The sequence below is a fragment of the Equus asinus genome, chromosome 16 (assembly GCF_041296235.1).
Source record: "Equus asinus isolate D_3611 breed Donkey chromosome 16, EquAss-T2T_v2, whole genome shotgun sequence".
Lineage (NCBI taxonomy): Eukaryota > Metazoa > Chordata > Mammalia > Perissodactyla > Equidae > Equus > Equus asinus.
The window spans coordinates 46,668,489-46,691,965 of NC_091805.1; the positions used below are offsets into that span (position 1 = coordinate 46,668,489).

Consider the following 23,477-nt stretch of genomic DNA (forward strand, 5'->3'; position numbering starts at 1 on the left):
GCATTCGTGTTTTCATGTTTTTTGGATAAATACCCAGCAATGGAATGGCTGGATCATATAGTAATTCTATTCTTAATTTTTTGAGGAATCTCCATACTGTTTTCCATAGTGGCTGCACCAGTTTGCACTCCCACCAGCAGTGTATGAGAGTTCCCTTTTCTCCACATACTCTCCAACACTTATTTCTTGTCTTGTTAATTATAGCCATTCTGACGGGTGTGAGGTGATATCTCATTGTAGTTTTGATTTGCATTTCCCTAATAATTAGTGTTGTTGAGCATCTTTTCATGTGTCTGTTAGCCATCTGTATATCTTCTTTGGGAAAATGTCTGTTTAGATCTTTTGGCCATTTTTTAATTGGGTTGTTAGTTTTTTTGTTGTTGAGATGTGTGAGTAGTATTCCATTGTGTGTGTGTGTGTATATATATATATATATATACACACACACACACCACATCTTCTTTATGCATTCATCAGTCCATGGCACTTAGATTGTTTCCATGTCTTGGCTATTGTGAATAGTATTGCAATGAATATAGGGGTACATATGTTACTTTGGATTGTTGATTTCAAGTTGTGTGGGTAGATACTCAGTAGTGGGATAGCTGGGTCCTATGGTATTTCTATTTTTAGTTTTTTGAGGAATATCCGTACTGTTTTCCATAGTGACTGCAACAGTTTGTATTCCCACCAGCAGTGTCTGAGCATTCCCTTTTCTCCACATCCTCTCCAACCTTTGTTGTTTTTTGTCTTGGTAATTATAGCCATTTTGTCTGGTATTAGGTGATATGTCATTGTAGTTTTGTTTTGCATTCCCCTAATGATTAGTCATGTTGACCATTTTTCATGAGTCTGTTGGCCATCTGTATATCTTCCTTGGAAAAATGTCTGTTCATATCCTTTGCCCATTTTTTGATTGGTTGGTTGTTTGTTGTTGAGTTGTGTGAGTTCTTTGTATACTTTGGAAATCAACATTGTGTCTGATAAATGATTTGAAAATATTTTCTCCCATTTGGCGGGTTGTCTTTCCATTTTTTTGATGCTTTCCTTTGCTTTGCAGAAGCTTTTGTCTGATGTAGTCCCATTTGTTAACTTTTTCTTTTGTTTCCCTTACCTGAGTAGACATGGTATTCGAAAAGATGTGGGTAAGACCAATGTCCAAGAGTGTACTGCCTATATTTTCTTCTAGGATTTTTATGGTTTCAGTTCTTACATTCAACTCTTTAATCCATTTAGAGTTAATTTTTGTGTATGGTGCAAGATAATGGTCTACTTTCATTCTTTTGCATGTAGCTGTCCAGTTTTCCCAACACTATTTATTGAAGAGACTTTCCTTTCGCCTTTGTATGTTCTTGGCTCCTTTGTCAAGGATTAACTGTCCATAGTTGTATGGTTTTATTTCTGGGCTTTCAATTCTGATCCATCATCTGTTTGTCTGTTTTTGTGCTAGTACCATGCTGTTTTGATTACTATAGCTTTGTAGTATGTTTTGAAGTCAGGGATTGTGATACCTCCAGCTTTGTTCTTTTTTCTCAGGATTGCTTTGGCTATTCAGGGTCTTTTGTTGTCCCATTTAAATTTTAAGATTCTTTTTCTATTTCTGAGAACAATGTCATTGAGATTTTGATTGGGAGTGCATTGAATCTGTAGATTGCTTTAGATAGTATGGCTATTTTGACTATTTTTAGTCTTCCGACCCATGAACATGGAATATCTTTCCATTTCTTTATGTAGTCTTCAATTTCTTTCAATAATGTCTTATAGTTTTCAGTGTACAGGCCTTTCACCTCTTTGGTTAAAGTTATCTCTAGGTATTTTATTCTTTTTGTTGCAATTGCAAATGGGATTGTATTCTTAATTTCTCTTTCTACTACTTTGTTATTAGGGTGTAGAAATGCAGCTGATTTTTATGTATTGATTTTGTATCTTGCAACTTTACCATATTCATTTATTATTTCTAAAAAGTTTTTAGTGGATTCTTTAGGGTTTTCTATAGATAAAATCATGTCATCTGCAAATAGTGACAGTTTCACTTCCTTTCCTATTTAGATCCCTTTTATTTCTTTTTCTTGGCTGATTCGTCTGGTTAGGACTCTAATACTATGTTAAATAAGAGTGGCCAATGTGGGCATCTTGTCTGGTTCACGTTCTTAGTTGGATAGTTTTCAGTTTTTCTCCCTTGAGTATGATATTAGCGGTGGGTTTGTCATATATGGTTTTTATTATGTTGAGGTACTTGCCTTCTATAGGAATTTTATTGAGTTTTTAGCATAAATGGATGTTGGATCTTGTCAAATGCTTTCTCTGCATCTATTGAGATGATCATGTGATTTTTATTCTTCATTTTGTTAATGTGGTGTATCAGGTTGATTGGTTTGCAGATGTTGAACTGTCCTGCATCCCTGGAATAAATCCCACTTGATCATTGGGGTATGATCTTTTTAATGTATTGTTGTATTCAATTTGCTAGTATTTTGTTGAGGATTTTTGCATCAATGTTCATCAGTAATATTGGCCTGAAATTTTATTTTTTTGTGTTGTCCTTGTCTGGTTTTGGTATCAGGGTAATAATGTTGGCCTCATAGGATGAGTTAGGAAGCTTCCCTTCTTCTTCAATTTTTTGAAAGAGTTTGAGAAGGATAGGTGTTAAGTCTTCTTTGAATGTTTGGTAGAATTCACAAGAGAAGCCGTCTGGTCCTGGACTTTTATTTTTTGGGAGGTTTTCGATTACTGTTTCAATCTCCTTACTGGTGATTGGTCTATTCAAATTCTCTATCTCTTCTTGATTCAGTTTTGGCAAGTTGTATGATTCTAAGAATTTATTCATTTCTTCTAGATTATCTGATTTGTTGGCATATTGCTTTTCTGTAGTGTTCTTTTATAATATTTTTTGTTTTCTTGAGGAAGATTAGCCTTGAGCTAACATCTGCTGCCAATCTTCCTGTTTTTCTCCTGAGGAAGACTGGCCCTGAGCTAACATCCATGCCCATCTTCCTCTACCTTATATCTGGGATGCCTGCCCCAGCATGGCTTGGCAAGCAGTGGGTAGGCCCGCACCTGGGACCTGCACCGATGAACCCTGGGCCACTGAAGCAGAACGTGTGAACTTAACCACTGTGCCACTGGGCCAGCCCCCTCTTATAATCTTTTGTATTCTGAGGTGTCTGTTGTAATTCTACTCTTTCATTTCTGATTTTATTTATTTGAGCCTTTCTTTTTCCTTGGTGAGTCTAGCTAAAGGTTTCCCAATTTTGTTTATCTTTTCAAAAACCAGTCTTTAGTTTCAATCATTTTTTTCTAGTTTTTTTAGTCTCTATTTCATTTATTTCTACTGTGGTTTGTATTAGTTCCTTCCTCCTACTGATTTGGGCTTGTTTGTTCTTCTTTTTCAAAGTTCCTTTAGGTGCACTGTTAAATTGTTTATTTTAGACTTTTATTGTTTGTTGAGGTAGGCCTGTATTGCTATAAACTTCCCTCTTAGAACTGCTTTTGCTGTATCCAATAAATTTTGGCATGTTTTATTTTCATTTTCATTTGTCTCCAGGCATTTTTTGATTTCTTCATTGACCCAATTGCTATTCAGTAGCATTTTGTTTAATCACCACATTTTTGTGGCTTTCCAATTTTCTTCTTGTAGTTGATTTCTTGTTTCATACTGTTGTGGTCAGAAAAGATGCTTGGTATAATTTCAGTCCCTCTTAAATTTATTGAGACTTGTTTTGTGGCCTAATATGTCATCTATCCTGGAGAATGTTCCATGTGCATTTGGAAAGAATGTGTATTCTGTAGTTTTTGGATGGAATGTTCTGTATATATCTACTAAGTCCATCTGGTCTAATGTGTCATTCAAGGCCAGTGTTTCCTTATTGATCTTCTGTTTGTATGATCTATCCACTGGTGTAAGTAGAGTGTTAAAGTCCCCTACTATTATTATGTTACTGTCTATTTCTCCTTTTATGTCTGTTGATAATTGCTTTATCTATTTGGGTACTCCTATGTTGGGTGCATAGATATTTACAAGTATTATATCCTCTTGTTGATTGTTTCCTTTATCATTATGTAGTGCCCTTCTCTGTCTCTTGTTACAGTTTTTGTTTTAAAGTCTATTTTGTCTAATACAAGTATTGCTACCCCAGCTTTCTTTTCATTGACATTTGCATGGCATATAGTTTTCCATCCCTTCACTTTCTGTTTGTGAGTGTCCTTAGGTCTGAAGTATGTCTCTTGGATGCAGCATATGTGGGTCTTGTTTTTCTATCCAGTCAGCAACCCTGTGTCTTTTGATTGGAGCATTTAGTTCATTGACATTTAAAGTAGCTATTGATAAGTATGTACTTATTTCCATTTTGTTACTTTTTTAATGAGTGTTTTAGTAGTTTTTCTCTGTTCCTTTCTTCTTCTCTTGCTCTCTTCCCTTGTAGTTTGATGGCTTTCTCTAGTATTATGTTTGAGTTGCTTTTTATTAATTTTTTTTGTGTATAATAGATTTCTGATTTGTGATTACCATGAGATTCATATATAATAACCTACTTATGTAGTCATCTGTATTAAGTTGATAGTCTCTTAAGTTTAACCTCTTGTTAAAAGTTCTTCTCTTTTTCTCCCTCCTCCCACATTTTATAGTCTTGATAGCATATTTAACTTCTTTTTTGTGCATGTGTATCCATTACCCTTTTATTATGGAGATGGCTAATTTTATTACTTTTCTATTTTGACCTTCACGTTAGCTTCATGGTTGGTTGATCTGCTACTTTTACTGTATATTTGCCTTTACCAGTGATTTTATTTTATTTTATTTGGTAATTTTCTTATTCCTGTTTGTGAACTTATCTTTTCCACTTAAATAAGTCCCTTTAGCATTTCTTGTAAAGCTGGTTTATTGGTGATAAACTCCTTCAGTTTTTGCTTATCTGGAAAACTCTTTCTCTCTCCTTCCATTCTGAATGATATCCTTGCTAGGTGGAGTATTCTTGGCTGTAGATTTTTTCCTTTAGCACTTTAAATATATTGTGCCACTCCCTTTTAAGCTGTAAAGTTTCTGCTGAGAAGTCAGCTGATAGCCTTATCTTTGTATGTAACTTGTTGCCTTTCTCTTGCAGCTTTTAGGATTCTCTCTTTATCTTTTTTTTTCCCTGAGGAAGATTTACCCTGAACTAACATCTGTTGCCAATCTTCCTCTTTTTGCTTGAGGAATATTCACCTTGAGCTAACATCTGTGCCAATTTTCCTCTATTTTGTGTGTGGGTCGCCACCACAGCGTGGCAGCTGACAAGTGGTGTAGGTCTGCACCTGGGAACTGAACCCAGACCATGAAGCAGAGTGTGCTGACCTCAGCCACTAGGCCATGGGGCTAGACCCCTCTCTTTCTTGACATAATGTGTCTTGGCATGAGCCTCTTTTGGTTTATCTTGTTTGGTGCTCTTTGTTCTTCCTGTACCTGGATGTCTGTTTCCTTCCTTAGGTTAGGAAAGTTTTTAGCTATTATTTCTTCAAATAGATTCTCTGCCCCTTTGCCCCTCTCTTCTCCTTCTGGAACACCTATAATATGGATGTTAGTGTGCTTGATGTTGTCCCAGAAGTCCTTTAGACTGTTCTTCTTCTTTTCAATTTTTTTTCTTTTATCTGTTCAGCTTGGGTGATTTCCTCTGGTCTTTCATCCAGCTCACTGATCAGTTCTTCTGTATCATGTACTCTGCTCTTGATTCCCTCTAGTGAATTTTTCATTTCCATTATTGTATTCTTCATTTCTGATTTTTTTTTTATATTTTGCAATTCTTTGTTGAATTCATCCATTCTTCTCTCAAGATGAGTGAGCATCCTTATGACTCTTAGTTTGTACTCTTTGTCAGGTGGATTGTTTATCACTGTTTTGTTTAGTTCTTTTTCTGTTTTTTTTTTTCCCCTGTTCCCTTACTTGGAATATATTCCCTTTTCTCCTCATTTTGTCTCTTTTTCTGTGCTTTTATCTATATGTTAGGTAGGTCAGCTACATATCCCAGTCTTGGAGGGATAGACTTATGTAAGAGACGCCTTATGAGGCCCAGCAGTGTGATTCCCTCTCGTCACCAGTTCCTAATATTCCAGGAGTGTCCCCTGTGTGTGCTATGTGTGTCCCGTTGTGGCAGGCTGCTCTTGCTGCAGGTTCATGTGGAGGCTAGGCTCTTCCCCTGGCTGGTTGGTTGTAAAGCTCAGCTTTGTGCAGCTGCTGTGGTCTCTTCTTTCACTTTATTGGGCCTGGGGAGCCCCAGCGCAGTTGGCTGTAAAGTCTAATAGCACATTCCTGTTGGAGTTTTTCTGTTAAGTGAGTAGGCTCCTAGCATGGCTGGTTGCTAGGCTCTGGGGCTTACACTTGCTGTAGGCCTCTGGCAGGCAGTGCTGTTGTCCACTCTCTTAGGAGCACAGCTGAGTGGAGTGGGCCCCAGGCATGACAACACACAATTGTTTCAAGTGTTGGAAGGTGGACCCAATCCCCTATGTGGCTGTTTTGAGAAGCACAAATCTGCTGCAGCTGACAAGCCCTACTGTGTGCAGGTCCACACACTCCTTCAGTGCAGTCCTGCACTGTGTGCCCACCCTGACCCACTGAAGTGAACCCACTTGCCCTGCTACGGAGGCCCCACACACTCTGCCAATGCAGGCCTGCCCCTTGTGTACTCCCTTCCCCTCGTGCATGCTCCACCCTGCAGAGGCAGACCCACTTGCCTCACTGCAGAGGTCCCACACACCCTGCCTATGCTTGCTGTTGGGTGGGGCCAGTCCTAGGGTGGGCTGCCTGCCCTGGGTTAGCTGGATTAAATCGGTGCTCTAGGGGGTGGGGCAGGACCCTGTGCTAACAGGCCATGGGAAGAACTCCACTGGCATCTGCTATTGTCTGTGTCAGCAAGCCTGTACTAGCTCACGATAATGGCTGCTGTCAATGTCTCAGTCCCTGGGGAGGTGGTCCCAGCCTGGGGAGGTCTTGCCTCTTGCCTGGATGTGCCCAGAGCCTATCAAATGTGTCTCTTTTCACCAAAGGAGTGTGTACCTTTCTTTCTCGTGATTTTATTTGCCTTCTGAAACGGGTGAATTTATGCATGGGTCCTTTTCATGTTGTTCATAGTCTTTGAACTTTCGTTGATTGTTTTGTCTGAATCTGAATTATAGAAAGAAACATCATAAAATCTTTTATTGTTTGCTGATTTTTAAATTTATTTTTGTATTTCTGTTGGTTAGTGTTTTCTCTATTTAGAGACTGTGTTATTAGGTGTATACAAATTTTAAAATGTTATATGTCCTTGGTGAATTGAATCTTTTATCATTATGAAGTGATTCTACTTATCTTAGTAATTCTATTTGTAATGAAGTATTTTTTTCTGATATTTATATAACTGTACAAGTTTTATTTCTTTTTTTTTTTTTTTTTTTTAAAGATTTTATTTTTTCCTTTTTCTCCCCAAAGCCCCCCGGTACATAGTTGTGTATTTTTCGTTGTGGGTTCTTCTAGTTGTGGCATGTGGGACGCTGCCTCAGCGTGGTCTGATGAGCAGTGCCATGTCCGTGCCCAGGATTCGAACTAACGAAACACTGGGCCGCCTGCAGCGGAGCGCGCGAACTTAACCACTCGGCCACGGGACCAGCCCCCTACAAGTTTTATTTCTTACTTCGTACCTCAGGGATAAATACCCAGGAATGAAACTGCTTGGTTGTAGGGTAATTGCCTGTTTAGTTTCAAAAGATACTGTCAGACTATTTTCCAGAGTGGCTGTATCATTTTATGTTCTGACTACCTGTATGTGAGCCATTCCGTTTTCTCTGCATCCTTGTGAGAATTTGATATTGTCACTTTTATTTTAGCTATTCTGATAGGTGTGTAGAGGTATGTTGTGGTTTTAATTTGCATTTCTCTGATGGCTGATCATCTTGAACATCTTTTCAGTACTTATTTGCCATCTGTATATTTTCTTCAGTGAAATATCTTTTCATATCTGTTGCCCAGATTCTAATTGGATTGTTTGCTTTTTTCTGATTGAATTTTTTTAATATGTTTGAGATACTGTTCCTTTGTCAGATATGTGGTTTGCATATTTTGTCTTCCAGGCTGTAGCTTGTCTTTTCATCATCTTTTAAAAAATGAGCATATTTTTAGTATCTTTCCATTATAAGATCAAAGTCTATATCATTTGATAAGTACTACGTCTTATGTGATAATTTCTTATTTGATTTGCACATTGCTAAGTGATGTTCTTTGGTTGTTGTATTTGTAATATAATTGTCTTAAATATTTCCTTTACATATGTTTAAAACCACATCAGACAGTGTTTTAATTTTTACTTCAACCATCTGACATAATTTAGAAAACTCAAAAGAAGGAAAGCCCATTGTATTTACCCATATTTTTGCTTATCATGTTCTTCTTTCCTTTCTAATGTTCCAAGCCTCCTCCTTTTGTTGTTTTCTTTCTGATTAGAGGACTTTCTTTAGCCATTCTTTTAGGTTAAGTCTGCTTGGAACAGATTTTCTTAGTTTTCATTCATCTGAGAAGGTCTTGATTTCTCCTTCTTTCCTGAAAGATATTTTTGCTGCTTAGGATTCTGGTTGACAGTTATTTTCTTTCATCACTTGAAAAGTACTGTGCTACATCCTTCTGGCTTCCATGATTTCTGATGAGAAATCTGTTGTTATTCTAATTATTTTTCCCTGTATGTAAGATATTCTTAAGATACCCTTTTTCTCCGACTGCTTTCAAGATTTTTTCTTTGTCTTTAGCTTTCAGAAGTGTAAATATAATGTGTTCTGGAATGTGTTTCTTTCAGTTTATTCTCTTTGAGGTTTGCTAAGCTTCTTGCATCTGTAGGTTAATATATTTTGCCAAATTTGGGAAATTTTCAGCCATTATTTCTTTGAGTACTTTTTTAGCCCCACTCTCTTTCTCTTCTTCTTCAAGGACTCCGATGACATGAATCTTAGGTCTTTTGCTATACTCCCACAAGTCCCTGAGGCTCTGTTAATTTGTTTTAAAACATTACTTTTTTTTTTTCCTGAGGGAGATTAGCCCTGAGCTAACTTCTGCCACTAATCCTCCTCTTTTTTCCTGAGGAAGACTGGTCCTGAGCTAACATCTGTACCCATCTTCCTTTACTTTATATGTGAGATGCCTGCCATAGCATGGCTTGACAAGCAGTGTGTAGGTCCGTACCCAGAATCCGAACCAGTGACCCCTGGACCGTCAAAGTGGAATGTGCAAACTTAACCACTGTGCCACCAAGCTGGCTCCTAAAACTTTACTTTTTTAGAGCAGTTTTAGGTTCACAGCAAAATTGAGAGGAAGGTGGAGATTTCCCATATATCTTCCTGCTCCCACATATGCATAGCCTGCCCTATTATCAACATTCCCACCAGAGTGGTACATTTGTTATAATTAATGAACCTACACTGAGACATCATTATCACCCAAAGTCCATACTTTAGATTAGGATTCACTATTGATGTATACTTTTATAGGTTTGGACAAATGTATAATGACATGTAATGGCATGCAGAGTATTTTCATTGCCCTAAAAGTCCTCTGTGCTTGGTCTATTCATCCCTCCCTTTCCACTAACCCTTGGCAAGTACTGTCTTTTTATTGTCTCCATAGTTTTGCCTTTTCCAGGATGTCATATAATTGGAATCATACAGTAGTAGCTTTTTCAGATTGGCTTCTTTCACTTAGAGGAAGCTTGAATGCATATTACTGTCTCTTTTCACAGCTTTCTGGCTCATTTCCTTTTAGTGCTGAATAATATTCAATTGTCTGGATGTACCACAGTTTATTTATCCATTCACCTAGTGAAGTATAGCTTGGTTGCTTCCAAGTTTTTGCAATTATGAATAAAGATACTATAAACATCTATGTATAGGTTTTGTGTGGACATAGTTTTCAACTCCTTTAGGTAAATACCAAAGAGCACAATTGCTGGATTATATGGTAAGAGTATGTATAATTTTGTGAAAAACTGCCATACTGTCTTCCAAAGTGGCTGTATCATTTTGTATTACCACCATCAATGAGTAAGAGCTCCTGTGCTCCACATCTTCATCAGCATTTGATGATGTCAGTGTTCTGGGTTTTGGCCATTCTAATAGTGTGTCATGGTATCTCACTGTTGTTTTAATTTATATTTCCCTGATGACATATGATGTGGAACATCTTTTCATATGCTTAATTGTCTTCTTTGTATCTTCTTTGGTGAGATATCCCTTAAGGTCTTTGGCCCATTTTTACATTGGGTCGTTTGTTTTCTTATTTTTGAGTTTTAAGAGTTCTTTGTGTATTTTTGATAATAGTCCTTTATCAGATATGTCTTTTACAAATATTTTCTCCTAGTCTGTGGCTTTTCTTTTTATTCTCTTGATAGTGTCTTTTGGAGAGCAGAAATTTTTAATTTTAATGAAGTCCAGCCTATCAATTCTTTCTTTCATGGATTGTGCCTTTGGTGGTATATCTCAAAGTCATTGCCAAACCCAAGGTCATCTAGATTTTTGGCTGTGTTAAATTCCAGGAGTTTTATAGTTTTGCATTTTACATTTAGGTCTGTGATCCATTTTGAGTTAATTTTTATGAAGAGAGTAAAGTCTGTGTCTAGATTAATCTTTTTGCACATGGGTGTCCAATTTGTTCCAGCATCAATTGTTGAAAAGACTAGTTTTGCTCCATTGTATTGCCTTTGCTCCTTTGTCAAAGATCAGTTGATTATATTTACATGGGTCTATTTCTGGGCTCTCTATTCTGTTCCATCAATCTGTTTGTCTCTTCTTTCACCAGTCTTGATTACTGTAGTTTTATAGTAAGTCTTGAGGTCAGATTGTGTCAGTTTTCTAACTTAGTTTTTCTCCTTCAATATTGTATAAGCTGTTCTGGATTTTTGCGTCTCTCTATAAAATTTAAAATTAGTTTTTTGATGTCTACAAAATAACTTGCTGGGATTTTGATTTCGATTGTATTAATCTGTAGATCAAGTTGGGAAAACTGACATCTTGAAAGTATTGAGTCTTCCTATTCATTACTCTGTCATCAGAGTTTTGTAGATTTCCTCATATAGATCTTGTAAGTATTTTGTTAGATTTATACCTAAGTATTTCATTTTTTGGGGGTGCTAATATAAGTGGTACTGTATTTTTAATTTCTACTTGTTCATTGCTGGTATACAGGAAATCAACTTATTAGTTCCATGAGGTTTTTTTTGGTGATTCTTTTGGATTTTCTACACAGACGATTGTCATCTGTTAACGAAGATAGTTTTACTTCTTCTTTCCAAATCTGTATACCTTATGTTTCTTTTTCTTATTTTGTCACATTAGCTAGGACTTCCAATATCATGTTGAAAAGAAATGCTGAGAGGGGACATCCTTGCCTCGTTCCTGATCTTAGTGAGAAAGCTTCTGGTATGATGTTAGCTTTAGGTTTTTCTTAGATATTTTCTTTATCAAGTTTAGGAAGTTTCCTCTATTCCTAGTTTACTGAGAGTTTTTATCATGAATGGGTGTTGGATTTTGTCAAATGCTTTTTCTGCGTCTTTTGATACAACCGTGATTTTTCTTTATCCTGTTGATGTGATGGATTACGTCAATTGATTTTCAAGTGTTGAATTAGTCTTTCATACCTGGAATAAATACCTATTGGTTGTGGTATATAATTCTTTTTATATATTTTGAGATTCAATTTGCTAATATTTTATTAAGGATTTTTGTGTCTATGTTCATGATAGATGTTGGTCTATAATTTTCTTTTCTTGTAATGTCCTTATCTGGTTTCGGTATTAGAGTAGTGCTGCCCTCATGAATTAGGAAGTGTTCTTTCTCTTTCTATCTTCTGAAAGAGATAGTAGAGATTTGGTATAATTTCTTCCTTAAATGTTTGATAGAATTCACCAGTGAACCCATCTGGGGCTCGTGCTTTCTGTTTTGAAAGGTTATTAATTACTGATTCAATTTCCCTAATAGATATAGGCCTGTTAAGATTGTGTGTTTCTTCTTGTGTGAGTGGCAGATTGTGTCTTTGAAGGAATTTGTCCATTTCATCTAGGTTTTCACATTTGTAGGCATAGAGTTGTTTATAGTATTCCTTTTTTATTGAATAAACTTGACAGATAACATCATATAAGTTTGAGGTGTACAGTGTGTTACTTTGATACATTTATATATTGTAATATATTGCCAATGTACCAATATCGTAGTATTCCTTTATTAGCTTATTAACGTCTATGGAATCTGTAGTCCCTCTTTCATTTCTGATGTTATTTGTGTCCTCTCACTTTTTTCCTTAGTCAGCCTGGCTAGAAGCTTATCAATTTTATTGATCTTTTAAAAAAACAGCTTTTGGTTTCTTCGATTTTCTCTATTGATTTCCTTGTTTCAGTTTCATTGATTTCTGCCCTAATTTTTATTTTCTTCTGCTTACTTTGTATTTAATTTGCTCTTCTTTTTTCTAGTTTCCCAAGGTGTAAGCTTCAATAATTGATTTTAGATCTTTCTTTTTTTCTAATATATGCATTTAATTCTATAAATTTCTCTCTAAGCACTACTCTGATTGCATCTCACAAATTTTCGTAAGTTGTGTTTTCATTTTCATTTAGTTCAAAATATTTCTCAATGTCTCTTGAGATTTCTTTTTTGACCCATTTGTTATTTAGAAGTGGGTTGTTTAATCTCCACATGTTTTGGGATTTTTCCAGTTATCTTTGTGTATTGATTTCAAGTATAATTTCATTGTGATCTGAGAGCAGACATTGTGGGATTTCTATTTTTTTAAATTTGTTAAGGTGCATTTTATGGCCCAGAATGTGGTATATCTTGGTGAATGTTCCATATGACTTGGGAAGAATGTGTATTCTGCTGTTGTTTGATGAAGTAGTCTATAGATGTCCATTATATCCAGTTGATTCATGGTGGTGTTGAGTTCAACTATGTCCTTTCTAATCTTCTGCCTGTTGCATCTGTCCATTTATAAGGAAGGTTGTTGAAGTTTCCAGCTATGATAGTATATCCAACTATTCATCTCTGTAGTTCTATCAGTTTTTGCCTGAGTTATTTTGATGCTATATTGCTAGGCACATACACTAAAATTGTTATGTCTTCTTGGAGAACTGATCCCTCTATCATCAAGTAATGTCCCTCTTTATCTCTGGTAACTTTGCTTTCTCTGAAGTCTGCTAACATAGCTAGCCTTGCTTTCTTTTGGTTAGTGTTAGCATGGTACATCTTTCTCCATCCATTTACTTTTAATATATGTGTCTTTATATTTAAAATGGGTTTCTTGTAAATAACATATGATTGGATCTTGTTTTTTGATCTGCTCTGACAATCTCTGTCTTTTGATTGGTACGTTTAGACCATTGACATTCAACGTGGTTATTGATATCGTTGGATTAATATCTACTATATTTATTACTGTTTTCTATTTGTTTCTCTTATTCCTTGTTATTCATTTTTTGTCTTCTGCTCTTTTTCTGCCTTTTGTAGTTTTAACTAAGCATTTTGTATGATTCCATTTTTTCTCCTTTTTTAGTGTATCAGTTTTACTTTTTTTTAAACTTAATTAGTGATTGCCCTAGATTTTTCAGTATACATTTGCAACTAATCCAAGTTTACTTTCAATTATCACTATACCAAAATAGTCCTAATTCTTTCCTCCTGTTCTTGTATCATTTCTGTCATTCATTTCTCTTATATATAAGCACACACACAGAAGATATATGCATAAGCATATGTAATTGGATACATTGTTGCTATTTGTACTTCAAACTTATTTGTGAAATCAATTAATAATAAGAAAAATAAGTTTTTAATTTTACCTTCACTTATTCCTTCTTCAGTGTTCTTCCTTTTTTTATGTAGATCTAAGTTTCTAACCTATATTATTTTCCTTCTAAGAACTTCTTTTAAAATTTCTTGCAAGACAGGTCCATGGCAATACATTCCCTCAATTTTTGTTGCTTTGAGAAAGTCTATATTTCTCCTTCACTTTTGAAGGATAATTTTGCAGGGTACAGAATTATAGGTTGGTGGGTTTTTTCTCTTAACACTAAATATTTCACTTCACTCTCTTCTTGCTTGCATGGTTTCTGAGGCAAAGTTGGATGTAATTCTTATCTTTGTTTCTCTATAGGTAAAGTGTTTTTTACCTGTAGCTTCTTTGAGGATTTTTTCTTTATCTTTGATTTTTTGTAGTTTGAATATGATTGCATTTTTGTTGTTAGTGCTGTTGGGTCAATTCTGACTCCTAACAACCCTGTCTGTGTACAGCAGAGTGGAACCCTGCCTTGTCTTTTTGTGCCATCCTCTCACCTTCCAGCGCTATATCAGACAGTGCTCCACTGCTGTTCACAGGGTTTTCATGGCCAATTTTTTTGGAACTGAGTGGCCAGGTCCTTCTAGTCTGTCTAGTCTGGAAGCTCCACTGAAACCTCTCCACCATGGGTGACTCTGCTGATATTTGAAATATTAGTGACATGGCTTTCAACATCGTGGCAACATGCAGTTGCTACAGTATGACAACCAACAGATGAGTGGTATGGTTCCTTGACTAGGAAATGAATCTGGGCCATGGTTGTGAGAGCACTGAATCTTAACTATTAGACCACCAGGGTTGGCTATGATTGCCTAGTTGCAATTTTTTTTGCCATTTATCCTTCTTGGTGTTTTCTGAGCTTCCTGGATCTGTGGTTTGTCGTCTGACATTGATTTGAGGAAATTCTCAGTCAATATTCTTTCAAATATTTCATCTGTTCCTTTCTTTTTTTCTCTTTTGGTGTTTCCATTATGAGTATGTTACACCTTTTGTAGTTGTCCTAAAGTCCTTGGATGTTCTCTTCTGATTTTTTTATCCTTTGTTATTTTTACTTTTCAGTTTTGGAGGTTTCTATTGATATATTATCAAGCTCAGAGATTTTTTTCCTCAGTCATGTCCAGTCTACTAATAAGCCTATCAAAGTCACTCTTCATTTCTGTTAGTGTTATTGATCCCTAGCATTTCTTTTAGTTTTTTTCCTTAGGATTTCCATCTCTCTGCTTATATTGCCCATCTTTTCTTGCATGCTCTCCTCTTTATCCATTAGAGCTCTTAGCATATTAATTATACTTGTTTTAAATTTCCCACCTGATAATTCCAATATCTCTGCCATGTGTGGTTCTGATTCTTGCTCTGTGTTTTTGCCTTTTAGTATGTGTTGTAATGTTTTCCTGATAACGTGGTGGTAAGGTGTTGGGGAGGGGAGGTGTTCTATAGTCCTATGATTAGGTCTCAATCTTTTAGTGAGTCTGTGCCTCTGGACTGTGAAGTTCACAAATGTTTCTCAGTTCTCTCCTCTCACCTCTGCTGCTTTGGTCTAACAGGATTGCTAGAATGGCCTGGAGTTCAGTATTTTCCTTCTCCCAGGTGGAAGGCTAGAGGTTGCTGGAGTTGGGTATTTCCCTTTCCCCCAGGTCAGTTAGGCTGTGATAAAACCCCAGCCAATTAGACTCTGGTAAATAGTTTCTCCTGAGGGTAGATCTTAAGAAGATCAGAGTGCTCTGCTGTATTTAAAAATTATTCCTTCTCCTACCTCTGCTTGAAAGCACGAGGGAATTTTTCTTGAATATTGTGAGAACCTGGTTGAACCCCTGGTGTACAACTCACAAAAATGCCCCCAAACTGGGTCTCCCTGGAGTTTTTAACTCTCAGACCTGTCCACTCTTGAGCCTCTAGAAATTTATCCATTACAGTTCTGGTTTTCCTACCACAGTACTGGTTCCTGTGGAATTGTCAGCTGGTGAGTTTCTGCTCAGGTAAGCGTGATTCTCTGTACTCTTCTGTCAGTCTCTCCAATTTTGAAGGCAGTGGTTTGCCCTGTGCCCTTACTTCTCATATGGATCTAAAAAGAGTTGTTGATCTTTCAGTTTGTTCAGCTTTTTCCTTGTTGTTAGGGTAAGTGACAACTTCCAGGCTCCTTAAATGTGGAACTAGAAACTGGACATCTGTTAATTTTTTTTCAGTCTGTTTTCTCTCTTTTGTTCAGATTGGCTAATTTTTGTTGTCATATCTTCCAGTTCACTGATTCCTTCCTCTGGCCCTTCCATTTGCCATTGAGCTCATGCACTGAGGTTTTTACTTTGATTATTGTTTTTCTCAGTTCTAAAATTTCCATTTGGTTCTTTTTTACATCTTCTGTTTCTTTGATGAGACTTCCTATTTCTTTACTGAGGCTTTCTAATTTTTCATTTGTTTCAAGTGTGTTTGTAATTGCTCATTGAAGCATTTCTCTCATGGCTGCTTTAAAATCTTTGTCAGATAATTCTAATATTTCTCTTTGTGTTGGCATCTATTGATTGTCTTTTTTATTCAGTTTGAGATTGTTCTGGTTCTTGTTATGACAAGATATTATTATTGAAACATGGATGTTTTCATATTATGTAATGAGACTCTGGATCTTGTTTCTTTTGTGTTAGCTGGCTTCCTTTTACACTGCTCTGGCAGGGGCGGTGGAGGTAGAAGTCCAGGTTTTCTACTTGGCCTTGGTTGACACCTGAATGGTAGGGGGTTTCTTATCATAGCTGGTTGGGTTGGGAGTTCTGGCTTCCTGTATAGTCTCCAGTGACACTATGGTGGGAATGGCCTCGTTACTGTGGGTTTGGTGAAAGTTGTTGCTCTCTACTAGGCCTTCTCTGACACCACCCCAGTGGGGAGTGGGAGGAGTGCCTTATTATTGATGGATGGAGGTGGACGTCCAGGCTCCCTATGTAATCTCTACTGCCACTGCTGGGGTCAGGGACTCACTACTGGTTGGTGGGGATGAAAGACACAGCTCCCTATTTGACCTTTTCTGATACCACTTCTGTGGGAGTGTTATAGTCCTTCATCATTGCCTTGTCAAGCCTAGACTCACCACTTGGCATTTGTTGCATGGGTAGGGTAGAGGCCACAGTTTTTTCTGCAGTGTTTGGCTGGTGTAGACTCTTGTTAGGCTGCCCCTTTCCTTGTCCTTTTGCTAGAGAGAGCAGATATTTTTTGGAGCTTTTTTGGTCTATGTCCATTGATGTTTCCAGGTTACCAGCTTCTTTAGCTCTAAGTCTGGAGCATGTAAGGCAAACACAAAACAAACCAAAACCAAACCTCAAGCAAACAAACCCCGCCCCCAACTCCCCCTCAGTGGTCTTACCACTATGTTGTTTCTCAGGTCCAGAGGTCTCTGGCTGGCCTCATTCTCTTCACCTGTCAAAGTCTTCTTATATTTTATATATGATGTCAAGGGTTTGGGGTTGGACTTGGGAAGAATAGGGAAAAGTATTTCTACTCCATCTTTCCAGAAGTGGAGGTCCTGATTTCGTTACTTTTTATTATTCCAATTTTTTCCCTTGACTGCTTTGAAAGTTATATAATCTGTTTCTATTTTTTTAGTAGTTCCTAGAGAGATTGCAACATAAATTGACTTCATTTCAAAGTGTAAAGTGAATACATTTAGCTTCTTCCTGGGTTGTTCAAGGACTTTAGAACATTAATTCCATTTAGTTCCATTCCCTTCTATTTCTGTTGTGTATTGTAATTTTATAAACAAGATATTATTATTAGTGTTTTATATAGAAAATGTTTATTTGGTTTTACCTATATATTTTCCTCTGTCTTTGCTCTTAATTCTTTTTTTGCATCTCAGACCTTTCATTTCAATCGTATTCTTTCTGCCTTAAAGAGGAATATTTAGAATATTCTTTAGTGAGGATATGCTTGTGATCTCTCTTCCATTTTATTTGTCTGAAAATTTATTTATTCATTCTCATTTGTTTATTCATTCCCTCAAAAAAGAAAGGAGATTTTTGCATATTTATTTCTGGTTTGGCACACTATGAAGTTTCTTTTAATACACTGAACGTATCATCCTGCTTTTTTTTTTGGCTTCCTTTGTTGATTATAAGAAATCAGTTGTCAATCTAACTGTTGAAACTTTGAAGGTAAGATAAGCTCTCTTGTAGCTTTTCAGATTTTCTTTGCTTTTGATTCTTAGCATTTTCAGTATGATGTGTTAAGATATGAGTGTAATTTATTTTACAGCTTTTTGAATCTGTAAATTAGCATCCTTTTTATTGCTTTTCTTCAAATGTTGTATTTGCTCTATTTTCTGTTTCCTCTTTTTCTGGGACTTTGAGTAAAATATATGTTAGTTTTCTAACTCTATCTTCTGTGACTCTTAATCTCTTTTCCATATTTTCACAGTTTTGCCTTTCGATGCCTTATTCTGGATTTCTTTTCACTTGTCTTGTTCACTAATTCTCTCTTCATTTGTTTCCTACTCACAATGAACCCTTCCATGTTATTTTCAGTTGTTAAAATGTTTAAGGTCTTATTCTTTGAATCTGCTATTCTACTTTATGTCATTTTTCTGCTTCTTATTTTTTAAAAAATATACTAAGAATAGCTGTTTTATAGTTCCTTTGTGACAATTCTTAATCTTAAATGTTTATGAGCCTCATACTGTCTTTTGTTTCTGATAGTTTTTGGTCAAAGTGCCTTGGTTTCTGGTGTACCTTGTTGTCTGCGACTACATGCTCAGTGTTTTTCTTGAAAAAATTATTTGTAGGAATAATTTAAGGTCTGCTTAGTATGTAGGTAACTTCTTTGTGGGAGGATTTTCATTTACTTTTGCCATGTGGATGATGGCTCTACCCATCTGGTGCAATGTGAACCTGGGTTGCAAATCTGCTTGAGGCTTGGTTTACTTTTACTTCCTCCTTACATGAAAAGTATTCCAGCCTATTGTGCAAATGTTTAATTCCTGGATTCTCTACCTTAGAGAGCCTTTAAGTTTTCATATTTCTTTTCCTTACCCCATCCTAATTTCAAATCAAAAGTCCAACTTTGCCAGGATCTGCAAATGGCAAAAGTGGGTTCTGGACTCTTCTTGCTTCTTCAGATTTCTATTTTCCCTTCACTTTTTCCCTGGTAATTTCTAATTATTTTGTCAGAAGTTTAATGATTTTTATATTCTTAATATTTGATCCTGAATTTTTATTCCTTTTTAGTGGAGTCCTTCTTTGAATGATATACCTCACCCAGTATCCCCATGAAGTTTCAGCTTCAATTTTATATATGTCATTTCTAGGAGTTTTGCTTAGTTTATGGGTATCTTCCTTACTCCTTTTAGGTTTTAAAAAATGTTATAATACTTATTTTTTAATCCGTAGCTGGTAATTCTAACGTCTGAAATCCTTGCAGATCAAAGTCTGCCTTTTGTTCATTCTGCTGACTCTGCTCATGGTGCTTTGTTTCCTCTTGTGATTTTTGATTTTGAGGTCATGTAACTTCATCTTTGGAAATTCTTTAAGGCCTGGATTGGAAGTATATTTTTAAAGAGAAGATTTGCATTTGCAGATTCTGGGATCCTGGGGGAACTTAGGGACACTTCAAATCAAGTTTTGACTCGAATCTTTTTAGAGTATTCAGGCAGCATACATTCAGTTCCCACACATGCCTAAGGACTTCTTTATGATTTTAATTTCTCAGAGGAGACATAGTAGACTATAATAAATAGTATCGTAGTGGACACAACAGTCTTTAGTTATCATTTCCCTTTCTCCAGATCTACTTTTCCTATTTTTTTCTCGGAGTTGGACCACTAAGCCTTTTATTTTTATACAGATTTTCAGAATGGAATTTTAAAAAATATATAAATCTGAAACATCATTCTCTTGCTTAACATCCTTCTTTGTTTTTCTTATTTTTTTGTCCCCTCCCCAAAGCCCCAGTACATGGTTGTGTATTGTAGTTGTAAGTCCTTCTAGGTCTTCTATGTAAGCCAGCACCCACAGTGTGGCAACTGACAGAAGAATGGTGTGGTTTTGCAACCGGGAACTGAACCCGGGCTTCTGAGGCAGAGAGCATGGACCTTTAACCACTAGACCATCAGTGCTGGCTCCTTCATTGTTTTAAATGGTCTTCATGATTTATGAAGTGTACACTTCTGAGCAAGTCATATAAATCCTGTTATGATCTTATCTTTGTTATCTTTCCTATCATATCTGCTATGATTTCTCCTTCATACTTTGTTTCATGACATTGAAATATATTTTCTTTAGACTGCAGAATGTGTCATCCTATCTCTTCCATTTTTGCCTTTGTACATGTTCTTTCACATATCTGTGATCTTCTTTTCTCCCTCAACTGTCATTACTTTTGTTAATTCTTACTGGCTTTCACATGTTTCAATTCAGCTGTCACTTTCTGGAAGCCTTCCTTGAACTTTCCCTCTCTATGTATGTCTCCCCTCACCTCTAACCCTTACTGATCCTATTTGCTTAGGTGCCCCCCTCTATATATTCCCAGAGCTTCTAGTGAGTACTCATCAGCACTTATCATTGATTATATGTCTCCCTCCTAATTATATTATAAATACCAAATTTTAAGGTCTACTTTCTAGCATACACCATCATTATCCTTATCATAATAGTATTTAATATTTATTGAGTATATGCTAGACACTGTGGTTAAACATTTTAAGTTGCATTATCTTGTTTAATCCTAACAGCAACGCTTCAAGATATGAATAACTATCATTGTTCTTATTTTCCAGGTGGGAAAAGTAGAGACAGACTGGTTAAGTATTGTGCCCAAGGCTAGGTAGCTAGTGAGAGGAAATAGTATAATTTGAACCCAGGGAAGAACATGAACTTCTTTTTTCCGCTAGTGTTTTTTTGAGGTGTAAAAGTGAATGCACACATATAAAACACATAAACTAGTACCTGGCACTAAATATTTAGTTAAATATTAGCAATTAAGTGGAGTCAAAGGCTTTCTTCCATAATATTTAAATAAATAAATGTGATATTTTAGAAAAAGTTGAAAATCAAGGTAGACAATATGCAAATAAAATCATGAATAATTTCACCATTAGAGATAATTACATTTAATATTTTTGTGTGTATTCTTTCCTTTCACATGCACTATTTATATAAATACTGTCTTTTAACTTGCCTTTTTTTTTTAAAGATTGGTACCTGAGGTGACAGCTATTGCCAATCTTCTTTTTTTTTTTCTGCTTTTTCTCCCCAAATCCCCCCAGTACATAGTTGTATATTATTTAGTTGTGGGTCCTTCTAGTTGTGGCACGTGGGATGCCGCCCCAGCATGGCCTGATGAGCAGTGCCATGTCCACACATCTGAAACGGTGAAACCCTGGGCCTCTGAAGCTAAGTGCGCAAACTTAACCACTCGGCCATGGGGCTGGCCCTGCTATTTTTATTCTATGATATTTTATGACTACCCAAATTAGTAATCAATAAGTAAAGTCTATATTATCATTTGCATTGGGCTATGTGGTATACCATTATATGTGTACTACTATAATTTAATCTATCTCCTATTGGATATTTAGGTTGTTTCCAATGTTTAGCTTTTATTAAAAATTAGCACCAAGACCAGCCTGGTGGTGCAGTGGTTAAGTTCACATGTTCTGCTTTGGCGGCCTGGGATTCGCTGGTTCGGATTCTGGGTGCGGACCTATGCACCGCTTGTCAAGCCATGCTGTGGTAGGTGTCCCACACATAAGGTAGAGGAAGGTGGGCATGGATGTTAGCTCAGGGGCTGTCTTACTCAGCAAAAAAGAGGAGGATTGGCGGCAGATGTTAGCTCAGGGCTAATATTCCTCAAAACAAAAAAAAAGGGTAGCACCAAAAATCCTTATATATTGACCTTCGAGTGCTTGGGGGATAATCTTGAAAAGTGAATAAAAGTTGGCGATGACCAGTATCAGTGCATCTATACTTGCATAATTCTCCCTCATTTTGGAGTACCAAATGGAGGGAAAAAAAGTAATTGTTACAAGTAATTTGTTTTCTTGGTATATATTTTCTGTTAAGTACTATCTATCTACAACTTTCTTTTTTAGAATTACAGAATGAAAATTTAAAAGAATCAAATGAGAAGCAGGATCATTTGACGTCAGAACTGGAAGATATTAAAATGTCTTTGCAAAGAAGTATGGTATGATTTAGAAACTAATTAGTGTGTGTTAAGCCCCACACTATCAATCAGTCAACAAATATTTATTCAATGCTAATGCTATGTACAAGGACCCAGAGCTTCAAATAGAGACGATATAATCCCAGTCTACAAAATGCTTATAGTTTAGAGACATTGGATAAAAACACATCAAAAGTATAACTAAAATGGAAGACTTATGCTAAGTGCTAACAGTGATTCAGGCAAAAATTGCTGCAGTAGCTCTATGAATTGAAAGAACATCATGGGTGGATTGGCCAGGAAGACTCCATGGAGAGGTTGGGATTATAGGTGGGCTTTGGAAGAATGGTGAATTGAAACAAGAGTAGTGAGTAGGTATTCCAGATTGGCCACGGTCAGGTAGAGGAGGCGGGTGAGAGGATAAGGAGGGAGGAAAGCAGATGAATTCAGCTTTCTTTCTTAAGACGCTTGGATGATAGCTTTTGTTTTGTACTTTATTTCATTTAGAGTACTCAAAAGGCTTTAGAGGAAGATTTACAGATAGCAACCAAAAAAATATATCAGCTCACTGGAGAAAAAGAAGCTCAAATGGAAGAATTTAATAAAGCTAAAGCTGCTCATTCATTTGTGGTTACTGAACTTAAAAGTACTATCTGCAACTTAAAAGAATTGTTGACAACAGAACAGCAAAGGTAAAAACATTTCTTATTTAGGTGAATAAAAACAATTTCGTTCTAATATTTAGTGCCATTTTCTATTCAATGTCAATTGATTTGTAATTACTATAACAACTGTAACCAAGCCTGTTTTTTTTGTGTATAAAGTGAGAATACATTTTAAAGTTTGTAATGGATAGGCCGATGTCTAGGAAAAGATAGCAGATATTCTCTAGGATAGGCCCCATGCATGCTTTGCCATAGAGTCATGCTATATAGACAAACTCCTAAGGGCTGATGCAGTGATATGACATATTTAATTAAACTGTGGATTATTATTAGCTTCATAGAAATAACTTCTTAGGCTGTGTGGTTTATTTTACTGGGGTCCGTAATCTTTCTGATTTATAAAATTAGCAACTAACCTGGCACATGGTAGGTACTAAAACATTTTTATTAAATTAATGGATTAATGAATTATTGACTACGATTATATATAAAATAAACTATTCACTTGCATTTCATCTAAATAGCAGTTTGTCTAAAACTTGAGTTAAAAACTTACTGTTTTTCATTGCTTTATATTAAGGAAATATTCATATAAAGCTGTTTTTTGAGGCCTAGGTAATCATTTTTGTTCTATTAGCATCAGGGTTAATTAAGTTTAGTAGGATGAAAGAAATGAACAAACTTCTGTCTGAAGTCATGGCCTGGGCCTAGCAGTATTTCTTCTCTACTCTTTGTGCATGGCAAAGGCAGAAAAACCAGCTTTTCTAGCTCAGCTAATCTTACATATTCTTGATTGACCCATCCAGGCAATTTTCAAATTTTAAAATTGTAAGTGACCTTAGATGTGATCTGTTCCAATTATCTCAGTT

At 36.2% G+C, this 23,477-nt stretch overlaps 1 protein-coding gene across 3 annotated transcripts in view; it reads left to right on the forward strand.

The window, feature by feature from the left end:
• The window catches only part of SYCP1 (synaptonemal complex protein 1), a 130,044-nt gene that overhangs the window by 27,191 nt on the left and 79,376 nt on the right, over positions 1-23,477 (forward strand). For all 3 annotated transcript variants that reach the window (XM_044749361.2, XM_044749363.2, XM_070487115.1), the window contains 2 exons: positions 21,870-21,964; positions 22,451-22,635. In XM_044749361.2, the coding sequence (XP_044605296.1) occupies positions 21,870-21,964; positions 22,451-22,635 (280 nt within the window). The remainder of the gene's footprint in view (positions 1-21,869; positions 21,965-22,450; positions 22,636-23,477) is intronic.